Source organism: Eumetopias jubatus, unplaced genomic scaffold, assembly GCF_037043125.1.
Source record: "Eumetopias jubatus isolate StellerSeaLion01/CBP00866 unplaced genomic scaffold, mEumJub1_p1.0 scaffold_6, whole genome shotgun sequence".
Classification (NCBI taxonomy): domain Eukaryota; kingdom Metazoa; phylum Chordata; class Mammalia; order Carnivora; family Otariidae; genus Eumetopias; species Eumetopias jubatus.
The window spans coordinates 43,733,978-43,749,344 of NW_028274812.1; the positions used below are offsets into that span (position 1 = coordinate 43,733,978).

The 15,367-nt window shown below is 38.1% G+C and overlaps 1 protein-coding gene across 4 annotated transcripts in view; it reads left to right on the forward strand.

The window, feature by feature from the left end:
* The window catches only part of FAM184A (family with sequence similarity 184 member A), a 110,066-nt gene that overhangs the window by 37,045 nt on the left and 57,654 nt on the right, over positions 1 to 15,367 (forward strand). For 2 of the 4 annotated variants that reach the window (XM_088024255.1, XM_028117095.2), the window contains exons 2-5: positions 7,088 to 7,942; positions 8,671 to 8,806; positions 10,656 to 10,837; positions 13,147 to 13,344. In XM_088024255.1, coding sequence (XP_087880381.1) covers positions 7,088 to 7,942; positions 8,671 to 8,806; positions 10,656 to 10,837; positions 13,147 to 13,344 — 1,371 coding nt within the window. Of the gene's footprint in view, positions 1 to 7,087; positions 7,943 to 8,670; positions 8,807 to 10,655; positions 10,838 to 13,146; positions 13,345 to 15,367 lie in introns of those variants that run through there. The other 2 variants (XM_088024256.1, XM_088024257.1) reach the window with 1 other exon arrangement.

Below are 15,367 nucleotides of genomic sequence, written 5' to 3' on the forward strand. Positions count from 1 at the left end.
TGTTTATGGTTAGTTTCACAGAGGGGTTTGGTTCTCAGTCACGTCTATGCCCCTCCTACCCTTTTCGATGTGGCTTCCTCTCTACGATTAGTTGTGGAAAGTCTGTTCTGCCAGTCTTCAGGTCATTTTCAGAGTTAGTTGCATATATGTAGTCGTTACATCAGAGTGTCCATGGGAGAAGGTGAGCTCAAGACCCTGAGAAGAAGTCTTAAACACGTTTTATTAACATGCCCTTATATAGCTAAGTATGCTCATAATATGCCAGCTTCAAAGGATGAAACATTTCATAGAAACATTAGATTCCCTAATAAGCCACATAGAGTTCATCGGTAATACTTGATAATTTGTGAAAATTTTACTTATACAGCTGGTCTGGGAGTACTTTTGAATATTAACTGTGCTATAGAGCAATGGTCGGTGTTACTGCTCTGGAACAGATAGGATAGAAGCTGCATGGCAGAGTTTAAGAATCCATTATTCTTGAGAAGTTTTCTTGAGGCTCCAAGTAACTTTTTGGTGAGTAGCTCAATTAGAAGAACCAAGTGTTTAATAATAAAAGCATATTCTTCATTTGTTTAAAATGTACAGGATCTTTTTTTAATTAATCTGAGCTTGCTCTTTTATTACTGCCTAAGTTTCCTTGTGCCTCATATAGTGCTTATGTACTTGAGGGTAAATCCTTCCTCCCTCCCTCCTTCTCTCTCTCTCTCTCTCTCTCTCCTGTTGGTATGTTTTCTGTCTCTGACATTGATAAGAAAGGGAAAGTGAACAAGTTTCCAGAATTTTCCAATAAGCAAAAAATCAAGATTGAGACTGGCAGGAAAATATCTGGAGGAGCAGTGAGGAGGAGGATCTGCTCATGGTTGCTATGCATCTGAGTCTGTCTTCAGTGAGACGTACTGGGAAGACTGGGACTGGCCTCACTGGCTAACATCAGTAGCATCGTCTACGGCCAGTGGGGAGAAGGTGCTGACGGCTCCCGTGCTCTATGAGGATGATTTCATCTCCCAGTTACGGAGGAGTGTGAAGCCATCAGAAAGTGGTTGTCCATCTTCCCGCTCTCTCTACCTAAAACCTCAGTCTTCAGCCTTGCTCTCTTGGGAGGACTTTTTCCTACTCTGAGCCAACACCAGTCTTTGCACCTGTGCTGGGGAAGCCTGACCTCAGCCTTTCTCCATGAATTCAGTTCCATAGTTGACCCTTCCTGGTTCACATTTTCAGTCCCTCTTTTAAAAAAAGCACTCTCCCTGGATTCTGCTGCCTCCTGAGCTATCATCCTGGTTGTCCCTAGTTGTTTCTCTTACCTGCAATTTCTTGGAGTTTTTTCTCTACCAGTGGACTGCCTCCATTCACTTACCATCCACTCACCCACTTTTGCCACTTATCCTCCAGCCTTCCCGCCCCATTCTACCAAATGTGCTCTCAAAGACCTACTTCTGAGATTTAGGTTCTGAACACAGGGGCTTTGAGTCCTCATTTTTCTTGATTTTTGTGCAGCCTTCGACAAGATCTACTGTCCATCCCTTGCTTCTTAGACCTTGGTCCTCCATCTAAAGGTCCTCATCTCTCCAGGACGCTGCCTCTGTCTGTGGGTCCCCATCCTCCCTGCCACCCCTGAACCCTGTCCAAGGCCTGGTCCTCAGTCTTTTTCACTCTTTCTCAGTAGTTTCTCCCCTCTGGATCCCATTCAGCCCAACAGCTACAAGTACCTCTGCAGTGTGAGGTCTACTTTCCAGCTCTGGAACCCATTTTTCCCTTCACAGAGTCCTGCGCTTTTTCTATCTCTGTGCCTTCTGCTCTTACTGAGCCTTTGGTCCAGGATTCTCTCTCTATAGCTTCCCGCTTAATATTCTGACTAAATGAAGAGATCCTGGTTAGGATAAAGTAAGCATTTCACTCAGAATAAGGGAAAACTCCTACATTACCATTGTCACTCCCACCCCTTGCAAAGACTCATTTTGTATTTCTTCTCCTTTGTATAACTTACTGAAATTTTACTTTGACTAATGGAGTAAATATTTCTTTAAGGTTCTCTACCAAGCTGCATGAGAACAAATACCATGTACGTGCATTCAGTTCACAGTTGTGTTTACTGTGCCAGTTATAGGTCTTGGCACATAGCAGGTGGGCAATATATTTTTGCTGAAGGGAAGAATAAATGAAGTAGGAATTGACCGTTAAAGATTTGCCAGTAGTTATCAAATTTTAACTAGGTAATTGTATTTTTAAAAATTTTCTCAAAATACACGTTCTTTTTCCTAAGTAAAATGATTAACATTCAGTATTCTTTAAAAAACTTAGAATGACTTTTATAAATGTTTTATTTCAGTGGGTGATTTTTAAGGAAATTTTCAGGGTATCTGTTGGTAATTAATGAATGTTTCTTTAATTTTCCCTTTCAGTTTGATTGTTAGGTTTTTCTAAAATGAAAGCATTTTGAGTATTGATTATTATTTTAGCATAATTAATGTTAATCTTTTAAAAGGGTTTAATGTTTTCTAACTATAATAGTAACATATATTCATTATTGAAGGTTCAGAAGTACTGAATATCTCCAATTAAAATTTGGTTTATTTCTTTACATACCTTTAATATGTATCTGCACACACACACACACATTTTTCCCCTCTATCAGATTGGATCTTATTGATACAGCATTATGGTCTCTTATAGGCTTTTTCTTATATTATGAAATATTCTTCTAAATAAGATGTGCATTTTAATGGCTTCACGATATTACATTGTATGAATTTACCATCATTTATTCAATGAGTCTGTTACTTTAACAGTGTTAAAACTGTTGGTATAACATGCAACAATTTGGCTTAACATTTTAAGCTAATATACACATACTTTTCAATGAAAGTACTTTATTACTAATGAGTTAGATTTTAGTGGGAACATATTTATATATTGCCAATGTATTAGTTCAGTCTCCATGACAAAGAACCATAAACCTTCCCACTGTATCTTCACATGGCTGAAAGAGAAAGGAAGCAAGCTCTCCAGTGTCTCTTAAGAAGGCACTGATCCCATCATGAGGGCACCACCCTTACAATCTTGTCTAAATTTAATTATGTCCCAAAGGCCCCATCTCCAAATACTGTCATATTGGCAGCTCGGGCTTCAATAGATGAATTTTGTTCGGGGAGGGAGATGGACACAATTCGGTCCATAGCAGTCAACAGTGAGAACTATTTCAGAAACAATTTGTTGTTCCCTAAGTAGCATTTTAAAAACTAGGACATAGAATTGTTTTCATTTTGTCCATGGGTAAGATTATCTGAAAATCTTCATAGAAAAAGTAAAAATTCTAACTATTCCTTGTTCATCATGGAATATAGAGTTAAATTATGCATTATTGGCATAAAATGGCACTGTGAAATTACATGAAATTGCTGAAATGATTGTACTGTCCCATTCTCTGAATGTTCATAGTTCCAGAAAAACCGCAAGTGGCTCTTAATGTCTTTTAAAATAGTTTATGAAAAGGGACATTAGAGAGTTTCCTTTTCCTGTGTGGAAAATAATAGCCAATTTTATGGGTGATTATTATCACTTACCGAAGTTTCTTCTAAAATTAGTCTCATTCTGTCCATAAATGATACTACTAATAAAAAACATGTACCATCTTATAGTGCTTTATATTTTTTGAAAAATCTTTGTATAACATTTTTTAAATGTCAGTGATAGATTGATCTTATAACAATGTCACTAGAATAGAATACATATCTCTAATATTTGAGAAACTTGAAGCTTGGAGAAATTATCTTACCTACGGTCAAAAATCCGGTTTGGATCAATTCTGTTACTTCAAGTCATATCTTCTATGTGTTCAAAGAATCTACAACATTTCTATTTCTTTGGTCTGAGAAATAGTAATTAATCGGAGAAAGATACTTTAAAATGGTTACCTTTGTAATTATGTAGAAAAGTGAACAGTTAGAGGATAGTACATCTTGTTAATGTCAACTCGAAAATTCATATATAGCATTCTCATTTAAAAATAATATCATTAAATAGTGGTGTATTTTAAATGGTCATTTAAGAGCACTACTGGGGCCCCTGGGTGGCTCAGTCAGTTAAGTGTCTGCCTTTGGCTCAGGTCATGATCCCAGGGTCCTGGGACCGAGCCCCGCATTGGGCTCCCTGCTCCACGGGAAGCCTGCTTCTCCCTCTCCTCCTCTTGTGTTCTCTCTCTTTCAAATAAATAAATAAAATCTTTTTAAAAAAATAAAAGCACTATTAATTTGTTATTATGCTTGGCATCCTTTTATTGTTCCTTTTTAAGTTTTTAGAAACTTTAACATTGTTGTCCTGAGGATATTGTTATATGGCCAGTAGAATATTGTATTTCTTTTATATAATATAGTTTCAGAATCAAATAATTGGTTTTCTTAATGTGTGAGTTGTTGTGGTTGGAACCCTGGACTATTTGAGTCTAAACAAAGCTACCGCAAATTCAGGTATTTTTTATTTTTGGCTGATAAGATGGCATGTGTATATCATCAGAACAGGAGTCAGTAGCAGGGTCTCTTTTTTACAACTACTCAACTTTGCTGTTGTAGTGGGATAGCAACTGTAGGCTATCCATATGCAAAGGGGAATAGCTGTGCCCCGAGAAAACTAGAGACAGGCAACAGCCATATTGGGCCTGCAGGTCCCAGTTTGCTGACCCCTGGATTAGAATATCAAGTGAAATAGAGCCCTTCACCATACTATTTCCCTATTATTTGTTAGCTGTTTTATTTACTTAAATTCTATTCTTTAACTTAATGCTTTCATTTTGTATGCTACTGTGCTTTTATATTATCAGCTACTTTTCTAGGCTCTCTAACATCCTCGCACAGCTTTCCAACACTGTTGTCAAGACCCCCAAATTTAATCAGTTGAACATTTACTGAGTTCCAGGACTGAGTGGTGGTAAGGAAATGGAGGTACTGGATTTAAAGAGGGACAGACTCCCATGGATTTGGGTGGTCTTGGAAGACTTATTAAAGGATACAGGACTTTAGCTGACCCTTCAAAGACTGCAAGGAAATGAAGTATTAGAAAAAAGAGAAGAGTAGTTAGAGGCACGTGGGTGGCTCAGTCAGTTAAGCATCTGCCTTCGGCTCAGGTCGTGGTCCCAGGGTCCTGGGATCGAGTCCCGCATCAGGCTCCCTGCTCAGCGGGAAGCCTGCTTCTCCCTCTTCCTCCCTCCCTGCTTGTGCTCTCACTCTCTCTCTCACTTTCTATAAATAAATAGATAGATAAATAAATAAATAAAATCTTTTTTTAAGTTTATTATATTTTTAGAAGATTTTATTTATTCATTTGACAGAGCACACAAGCAGGGGGTGAGTGGTAGGCTGAGGGAGTTTCATCCCCAGTTATGTGGAATCCCACCAACAGTGGTCCTTTTCAAGATCATTTCCTGGGATAAAATGATGAAAGTGTGGCTTGTTTTTCTCTAGGGATTCCTTCTCTTTGCATTATCTCTCTTCCTTCCACGTGCTTCATATGATAGATAAGGGATGCACACAGACTGCCCTGGGAAGGCCTGAGACCTGTGGCCTGTAGCACTCTAGCAAATGGACTTCTTGCCAGCTCGTTGGTGTGTTTTTCCTTAGTGCCTCTTTTAGCCTTTTCTGGGCATCCACATGCTAGGCAGGTATGACCCTCGGGGAGGGTTGTAGGAGACCACCAACTTTCTTGGGTTATAAGCATTTATTTCCCTCTGTTGCACATATTTTCCTTTGGAGGTAGCTAGCAGGAGAAGTAGCTGGCAAGAATAATGGGGTCTTGTGATCTCTCAGTCTTTTTGCCTTTGTTATGATTACATCTCTCAAAATAGAGAAGACCAAGTGAATATATGGGTAGGGAATTGATTCTGGAAGACAGGGCCCTGTGTGGAAAGAGTGAAGCCCCTGCAGTGGGGGTAAGTTGGCTCCAGTGTGTCTTCTCCTTGCCCAAGTACAGCTATAAGCCAGGCAGGTGCCTGCCTCGATTTAACAGTGGGACCTAGCCTTATCAGAGTATGTGAAGCGCCAGGGAGTCTGTCTCCATTGCCTCAGGCTACGTAAACAAGTTCTCTACACAAATGGCAATGCTTGTGTGTCTTCATGGCCGATTCTGGCTCTTGGTGCTGGAATTCATTTCTAAAGCCAGAATAAGATCACATTAAAATGAGCAAAGCTCCAGGACACTGATTTTTAGCTTCTGGATAGTTGGATTGTATAGTGTTCATTTCTTTTTACTTCAGAAGAAAGTGGGTGCATCTCTAAGCTTTAAGTAATAGTCATGAATATTGTACTATTTGACCACAGTGGTATGATGGAGGGTATCAAAGAACAGGCAAGAATGGGAGCATTACTATAAAGGGACTGTGTTGTCATTTGGAATTAAGGTTGGGGAAATCTTAATGGAATCACTAAAATCCAAGGACTAAAATGAAAATAAATACCTGTACCCAGGACACTGTGGCTCTAGGGACCTGGCTTGCCTCGAGACAGGAAAAATTAGGGAGTGAGTAAAACTACAGTGTTTGATTTGTGAGCAGAAAAGTATGAATTGGATTTTGTAAGGAGATGACTAGGAACTTGAAGAGAAGAGGATTAGCCTTAAAAACAGACCATAGGGGAATTAGAAAAGAAAATCTCTAAATTTAGAACCTACTAGACATTAAACAGTTGAAAGAGGCCTTTAGGAAGAGTTAGGGCCTAGATGCAAAGCGTCTCTTCCTCTGGGACAGTCATGTAGAGCAGATACTTACTCTGAAGCTTTTCTCCTGACCCTCACCCCCAAGCTAGACTGGGCCATATGGAAAACTCCTTCTAGGCCACGGGGCCTCCTTTTTCTCTTTTCTCCTCACTGTCTCATTTGTAGTGAAGTCTTCTGGTGCAACTTTTAAGGTTGGACTAAGGTAAAACTAGCCAAGTAAATCAATCTATGAATCCAAAACAATGCATGAAGCTTCGATATTTAGTATTTACCATAGCCAATATTATGTGTGTTGAATAATATCAGTCCAAATGAAAGAATTAACTTCTAGTAAGAAAAGAACGTGGTTTGCTGAATTGCTTCTCCCTTTCTCAAAACCATGCAGGTAATATATGCTTTAAACACTAAAAATGATGAGCATGAATCTGCAATCCAAGCCCTCAGAGATGCTCATGAAGAAGAAATCCAACAGATTCTTGCAGAAACAAGAGAAAAAATACTGCAGTATAAAAGCAAAGTAACAGAGGAGTTAGACCTTAAGAGAAAGATTCAGGTTTTAGAAGCATCATTAGAAGATCACATAAAAATGAAGCAGCAGGCTTTGACAGAATTTGAAGCTTATAAGCACAGAGTTGAGGACATGCAACTTTGTGCAGAAGCCCAGCATGTCCAGCGCATAGTAACCATGTCTAGAGAGGTTGAAGAGATTAGAAGGAAATTTGAGGAAAGATTACGGAGTTTTGGACAACTCCAGGTACAGTTCGAAAAAGACAAACGCTTGGCATTGGAAGATTTGCGAACTGCTCACAGACGGGAGATCCAAGAGCTGTTGAAGTCGCAGCAGGGTCACAGTGCCTCGGTCAGTGGAGGGCAGGGGAAGGCGGAGGAGCTGCACAGGATGGAGGTGGAGGCTTTAAACCAAACCCTGGAAGAGCTAAGACTTGAACAGAAAAAGCTCATTGAGGATTATGAAGGCAAGTTGAATAAAGCTCAGTCCTTTTATGAGCATGAGCTTGATACTTTGAAAAGGTCACAGCTTTTTACAGCAGAAAGCCTACAGGCTAGCAAAGAAAAGGAAGCTGATCTTAGAAAGGAATTTCAGGGACAAGAAGCAATTTTACGAAAAACCATAGGAAAATTAAAGACAGAGTTACAGATGGTACAGGATGAAGCTGGAAGTCTTCGTGACAAATGCCAAAAGCTTCAGATAGCACTTGTTACAGCAGAGAACAGTGTTCAGGTAAGTAAAGAATGTCACATTCAACATACAGATTTTTCCCCCAGTTTTGTCTTTCTCTTTCCAATTAGACTACTTTAACTTTTTTTTTTTCCATTTTGCTTTCTCCTACTTTGCCTTTGTGAGAAAATCCATAAAGGGGTAATTTTTACTACTCTGTAGTTATTATTTCCAACTCTAACTTCAGATATTAAAGGCCCATAAAGATAACTTAAAATCTTACTGATCATGAAAGGATTTTATTGAAATAACATGTTAATATTTTTCACAAGTGGCTTGGGAGAGTTAAAATATTGGGCTTTGGGTTTAATTGTGTTTTCTCCTTTAACTTCATTAATAATGATCTGCCCAGACAATGAACAAAAATTGATTGCTTTATAAACCTGAATTAAATAGGCATATGGCACATGTTTGAAAAAAAAAAAAAAAAGCCAGGAAGTCCCTACAAATTTTGTTTTATTGGCATAGAAAATTTCAAGGCTGTTTTTAATATCTGTGTAGTATTGAGGGGATTAGAAGGGGTAGAATAGTCTTTCATGATTGAGTCATACGATTTGTGAAGATAAGCTATAAGTGTTATCAAAACAGATTTAAAAGTAGGTATTATTAACTGTGACTTTTGAATAAGAGAAAGTTGATGCTTGTAATTTAAGTGAATTAGCATCATTAGCTTAGCTAATTAGCTCAGCATCATTCTTGCATTTTAATAATGGTTATTTGATCATTCTTAGGTTCTTCAGAAACAGCTTGATGATGCCAAGGAGGGAGAGATGGCCTTGTTGAGCAAGCACAAGGAAGTGGAGAGTGAGCTAGCCGCAGCCAGAGAACGTTTACAACAACAAGCTTCAGAACTTGTCCTCAAAGCTAGTATGTGTGACCACAGTTCTTGGTTTATTCCTCAGCTAAAACCAACACTAAAATGTCAATTCAAGACAAAATTTGCCTTTTCTTCTCATACTTTAAAATTATTTAGACTCTAAACATGTTAAAGGACTCTAATTTCTTCTTAATCATAAGTTAGATAAGCAAATGATAACTTATTTTTAGGAATATATATTTATAGAAAAATTAAGAGTTAACAGCAATAAATAATTCACTAAAAGAACAATGAAGCATTCTTTCTAAGAGGTTTTTTGTTCTTTAAAAAACATGTTTAAAAAAACCCATATGTTTTAAAGTATTTAAATTGGTGGAACTTTATGTGAATTACAATTTTTCATTTCATTTGGTTTATTAATAGGGATCATTTTACACACTAAAGGTGAATTGCCCATCCTACTATGGCTGATGTGCTCATTTCATAGCCCATACTAGAGGAGGTGGTGACCCATGTCATATACCCAAGTGTTTATTGTGCCAGGCTTAAAGCCATTCGAACTCGTTCTCTGAGGATGTCATTTGATTGGCTCATCAGCGAATCCCATATAACCTTTCCCCTAAGTAGGAGTTTTTCAACTTTAACGTGTATGAAAATCACCCAAAAGGGCTTGCGCAACCACAGGTGCTGGGCTCCAGCTTCAGAGCTTCTGAGACAGTAGGTCTGGGATGTTCTTCATTGCCAGTGAGGGCTCCAGGTCTCCTGGTCCAGAGCACATTGAGAATCACTGCCCTAACACAAGCTTTCTGAGACCCTTTTTCTCATACTCATTGTTCATCTCTCTTTCTCTCTCATCGCCCCTTCCCTTTTTTGTTGTTGTCATTTAGTTTTTCTTTGATAACCTCGCTGTCCTTAGGACTGTGTCTTAATCCACCTTCGTTCTTTATCACATCTCTTGTCTAAAACAAATTCAGTTTCAGCCAAATAGCTGCCTGCCATATTTACTGCCTACATACAGATTTCTTTGTCTTTTATGAAAATTTGAAAAAAGAAGAAATTAGAAAAGAACAGATAACTCATTTTGGTGCCATAGTACTAGTCAGTAGATCCTCTGTTTTACTCCCAAGGATTTTATATACATCCCTGAGGAGTTGCTTCTACTTCAACTTGTTTAGTTGAAAATCTTAAAAAAAAAAAAAAGATTCCTGGGTATTGGGGCAACATCAGTGATGTGAAAATGGACTTCTTTTTTTTTTAGGTTCTTTCAACTTTATTTTTTTTTAACCATATGGTTTTTTTAATTTTATTATGTTAATCACCATACATTACATCATTAGTTTTTTTTATTATGTTATGTTAATCACCATACATTACATCATTAGTTTTTGTACATCATTAGTTTTTGATGTAGTGTTCCATAATTCATTGTTTGTGTATAAGACCCAGTACTCCATGCAGAACATGTCCTCTTTAATACCCATCACCAGGCTAACCCATCCCCCCACCTTCCTCCCCTCTAGAACCCTCAGTTTGTTTCTCAGAGTCCATAGTCTTTCATGGTTTGTTACCCCTCCAATTTCCCCCCCTTGGGGAGGGTATGTGCTATGGTGAGCGCTGTGAATTGTGTAAGACTGTTGAATCACAGACCTGTACTTCTGGAACAAATAATACATTATATGGGAAAAATGGACTTCTTTCTAGTTTAAATTATTCTACTTGGATAAATATTCCCATGGTATTTCTATTTTATACAGATTTCTGAAGAAATCAAAGTACTATTTGTACATGCAGACTATTTATTTCACTCAGGTAGTAAGTACAATTGTGTCATTAAATATAAACTGTTTTATACCACAATGCAACAGATTTTAAAGTGAAGGTTTTCTTTTTGGAGCATAGGTCATATTGGAATGCTTCAGGCAACTCAAATGACCCAGGAGGTTACAATTAAAGATCTAGAATCAGAAAAATCAAGGGCCAATGAGAGATTATCTCTGCTTGAAGAAGAAAGAGCTTTTTTGCAAAGCAAAACTCAGAGTCTGGATGAAGAGCAGAAGCAGCAGATTTTGGAACTGGAGAAGGTAAAAAGCAGTGGAATCCATGTCCCCTCTCCCCGCCACCAAAGAAAGGAAAAGAAAAAAAAGTTCAGTTTTCGTCTTTTTCAAATTTGATTTAAAGTGTTTACTTCTACTTCATGGTAACAGTCTATCTCTTAATTCTTGTAAGTTTTTGTTTTTTGAGGAAAAATGGTATATAGCTGGACTATCCCATATTGTGTATATGTTCAGAATATTACTAACAATTTATAATGTAGAAACTTAAGATATTTCAACCTATTTCAACCAGAAACTGAATAAACTTTTACTCCGGTGGAATGTACATTTGTGGTTAATCGTATATGTTTTTGTTTTAATGAAATATATTATTGCATATACACCTAGGAAATTTCTATAAAACTAAAAAGAACAAGTATCAAGATCTGAAAATTCATATACCAACATATTGAATTTCTAGATTAAAAAAATAAGACCTATCATTTGTAGAGTAATTGCTAAATATTTATTGCGATTTTTCAGATATTCACAATACTGAGTGGGAGTTTTGGATACTTCTTTTTCTTTCCCTCAAGAACCAAGCATATTCAAAACCTTGCCCCTTGCTCACCTCCCATTCACTCCTTACCCAATGTCATGTGGTTTCTCTTAGCACCACTCCACAGAATCTGTGTTTGTCCCAGCCTCCAGTGACATTCTGGTTGCTGGACCTGGTGAATCTTGTCCAGCTGTGGTACTTGCTCCTCTCTGATTTGCAGCATCTCTGTTTTGGTGTTTCACATTCTCGCACGTTTTCCTCCTGTCTCCCCAGCCTTGCAGTCTTATTTCAGAGCTTCCTTCTTCAATCTGTTCCCTATCCTTGATGCTCCCCAGCATTTTCACCTCATTCTACAGGCTCATCCATTCTAGTAGCATAAAACTTGTTCAGTGATCACTCCCAAATCTGATGGTTTAGGCCCCATCTTTTCCCTAACGTTGAGTCCTGTGTCTCTAACTCCCACAGGATAGATTGGTTTCTCACAAACATTTCGAATCAGTATACTAGAACTTTTTCCCCTCAAAAGTACTGTATTTTTTTTTTACTCCTTTTTTCAACCAGTAGCACTACAGTCCATCTAGTTTGGTAAATCAGTCACTATTGACTATTTCCTTAACCCTTTTATCTGTTACCAAGTCCTATTGGTTTTCTGCTCCCTTAATGTATGTTTTATTTCATCGTCTGTTTTCATACCCTTTCACAGATTCTAGGTTTAGGTTTAGGTCATTGTGGCCTGGATTTCAGTTACAATTTCCTAAACACTCCCCCAGCCTCAGTCAACTCACCAGCCTAATGCCAACGTGATTGTTGTTAAAAATATGTCAGTTATGTAATTGCAATGATTTCTCATTCCTGTCATAATGAAATCCAGAGTCCTTAGCATAAAAGACCCTTTCTCATCATTCGACTCCTGCCTCCTGCCGAGCCTTATCCCTCACCGCTGTCAACCTTGGATCTTCTGTTCTGTCCATACTGCTCAGCTGCATGGTCTTCCTGTCTTACCTGAACTTCACCACCGCGGACTACCCCTCATCTTTCAAAATGCTGGAAATGGTTGTGAATTCAGGCTTTTGACATCAAATCTAGGTTTGAAATATTCTCATCTCTCATTTCCTGATGGGCTTTTGAGAATTAAATGAGAGAATGTGTCATCAGCAGCTCACATGTTTTTTCTTCTGGAAAGCTTTCCCTGATGTATATATGTATGTATGTGTGGGTGTGGGTGTCTCTCTCTCTCTCTCTCTCTCTCTCTCTCTCTCTCTCTCTCTCTCTCACACACACACACACACACACACCCTTTCCCACCTGTTCCAGGTTAGACTCCTTTACTGTATACTCTTACAACACATGATGTACACTCCTTTCATAGAATTTATAAAATTATATTGCCACTGTCTTTTGCCTTTTTCCCATCATTAAACTGGGACTGCTTAAAAGGCATATAACTGGCACTCAATAAAACTGGATTGAATTATATCATCTGAGCGGGTAAGTTGGTAAGCCATTTTGTGTACAGCTTTGACACACAGGAAGCCTTTCTCGTAAGTTCACAGACGTGCTAACTTGCACTTGGTTCTAACCTAATAATACTCTATTTTATCACTTGTGTTAAAAGTATTCATTTTGCCTGTGCTACCGTGTCATTTTCTGAGAACACCAATGATGTAATCTCATGTCCAAGGTGTAAATCCCGTAGTGCTCAGTTCATTCAAGTTTATGCATTTGAGTATTCAAAATACTAATATCAGTAATGAAAAAAGCAGGCACAATTATTGATCTTTATTTGCTTTAATTTTAGAAAGTAAATGAAGCAAAGAAAACGCAGCAAGAATATTATGAGATGGAGCTAAAAAACCTGCAAAATAGATTGGAAGGGGAGGTAGCTCAATTAAATGAGGCTCATTCTAAGACTTTGGAAGAATTAGCTTGGAAGCACCATGTGGCAATTGAGGCTGTCCACAGTAATGCAATTAGGGATAAGAAAAAACTGCAAGTGGTGAGTACAAATTCAACGTAGCCTTGCATTGTTAAACTGGAGGGGTTTCTGTAATGATCCAGGGTGACCCATATTGTAGAGTAAATGAGTTGCTTCATTCTGATGGCTGCTGTCTCATAATCACTCTGTAAATCATGATTCAAAGAGTAACATACTTAAAAACTGTTGACAAGAGATGTAGTTTGTTAAATTGATATGAAGCATTCCTACTTTGTATAAGCCATAGTAGAAACACTCTCTTGATCTTGAGCTGTCTCTTCATGAGACAGCATCTTAGATGTGCTCCTCAGGAAGCCTCAACTAGTTGAAGCACTTTCTCCTGTAGATGTAGAAAAAGTAAGGTGTCTGAAAGATGTGGGCCCTACAACTGGGCCCTTTGCTTACTAGCTGCCTACTCTTGGCTCTCAAAAGCCACACCTCAAGCTCCTCATCTGACAGAGGAAGATAAAATCCATCTTGTAATGTTCCTGTGAGGGTTAAGTGAGATAAAATGTTGAGAACTCAGACATGTCCTAGCTTATACTGATAAATAAATGTTAGTTATTGGGGCACCTGGGTGGCTCAGTCAGTTAAGTGTCTGCCTTCGGCTCGGGTCATGATCCCAGGGTCCTGGGATCGAGTCCCATATCAGGCTCCCTGCTCAGTAGGGAGCCTGCTTCTCCCTCTCCCTCTGCTGCTCTCCCTGCTTGCGCTCTCTCTCTCTCAAATAAATAAAACCTTTAAAAAATAAATAAATAAGTGTTAGTTACTAGTATTTCTTACTGTGTGCCAGGCACTGCAGTGATGTTTTCCTTCTGTTTTATTTAATCCTCACAACACTCTCATAGGTTTAATTGCTATACCCTTCTTCCTGAAGGAGGGTAGATGATGGAGGACAGAGAAGTTAAACACTTGCACAAACACATGCAGCTAGTAAGAATCAGTCAGGTCTTGAACTCAGGTCTCAGATATCAAATCCTAAGACATTTAACCACCACACATAGGCATGTATTCATGATGGTGGTTATATGTTTTATGTAATAGCATTTTACAGTTTACTAAGCATTCTTGTATATTCTTTATTACTTAAGACTTGGAGATTAATGTCATTTTATTATATAGATGGTGAAATAGGTTTAGTAAACCTAAATGATTTATTCAGTACCACTAACCTAGTAAATAGAAGAGGTTGTATCTGAATTGAGACCTTTGCCTCTATGTCTCTTCCTTTTGTGAAAACTAGTTGGAAAAAATATTCAACACCTGAACTTAATTAAAAATTCAAATAAAACTTCCAGTTAGAGTGTTATTTCTATCTAAACTTACTATTTTATGTTTATGTACCTGGAGACAAACCTTAATGACATGTTATTTCTCAAAATTGTGGTTGTTGGTTTCTCTGTGCCAACTCACTATTCCAGAACAAATTTGTACAGCTTTAATTATGTGGTACATGTGCGTGCTTACCGACTATGCGTATGTGCCAAGAGCTCAGGGATTTAGAGGGAAGTATTTAGTGGTAACTACTGCTTCAGTTAGCTCTTCCATAGCTATTTTTTGTTACTATTTTTTCATTTCTACATCCCTTATTCATCTTAGCCTTTTCCTCTCTTTTCGTAGTATTTAACTTGCAGGTGTTCTGCCTTTTGTCTCTCTTTATTCCTCTGTATTAAGTTCTAAGTACTAGAATCAAGTCATCTTTCATCAATATCATTTTTGCCTCCTTACTTCCCTCCTAATGATCCCCCTGCCTGTTGAATTTCAATTTCTGAGCCACCTAAAAATCTGCTTTACGCCGTTTACATTTCTTGCAATCTTTCTTTAAAATGTGCTTGCTATAAAACAGCTGACGTGAATTTCCTGTGTGTGAACATAGTCAAAACGCATGATAGCTTTATCTGTACCCTTCTCTTCTCTCAAAATAACTTAGCACTTGCTGCTTCATTCCTCTCTTGCCTAGCTAGCTCATGTCTGAGCCTGAGCTCAAACCACCCTCCTTTTAGAATAGTCTTTCTCCAATGTCAAATTATCTTTTTTTTTAAAG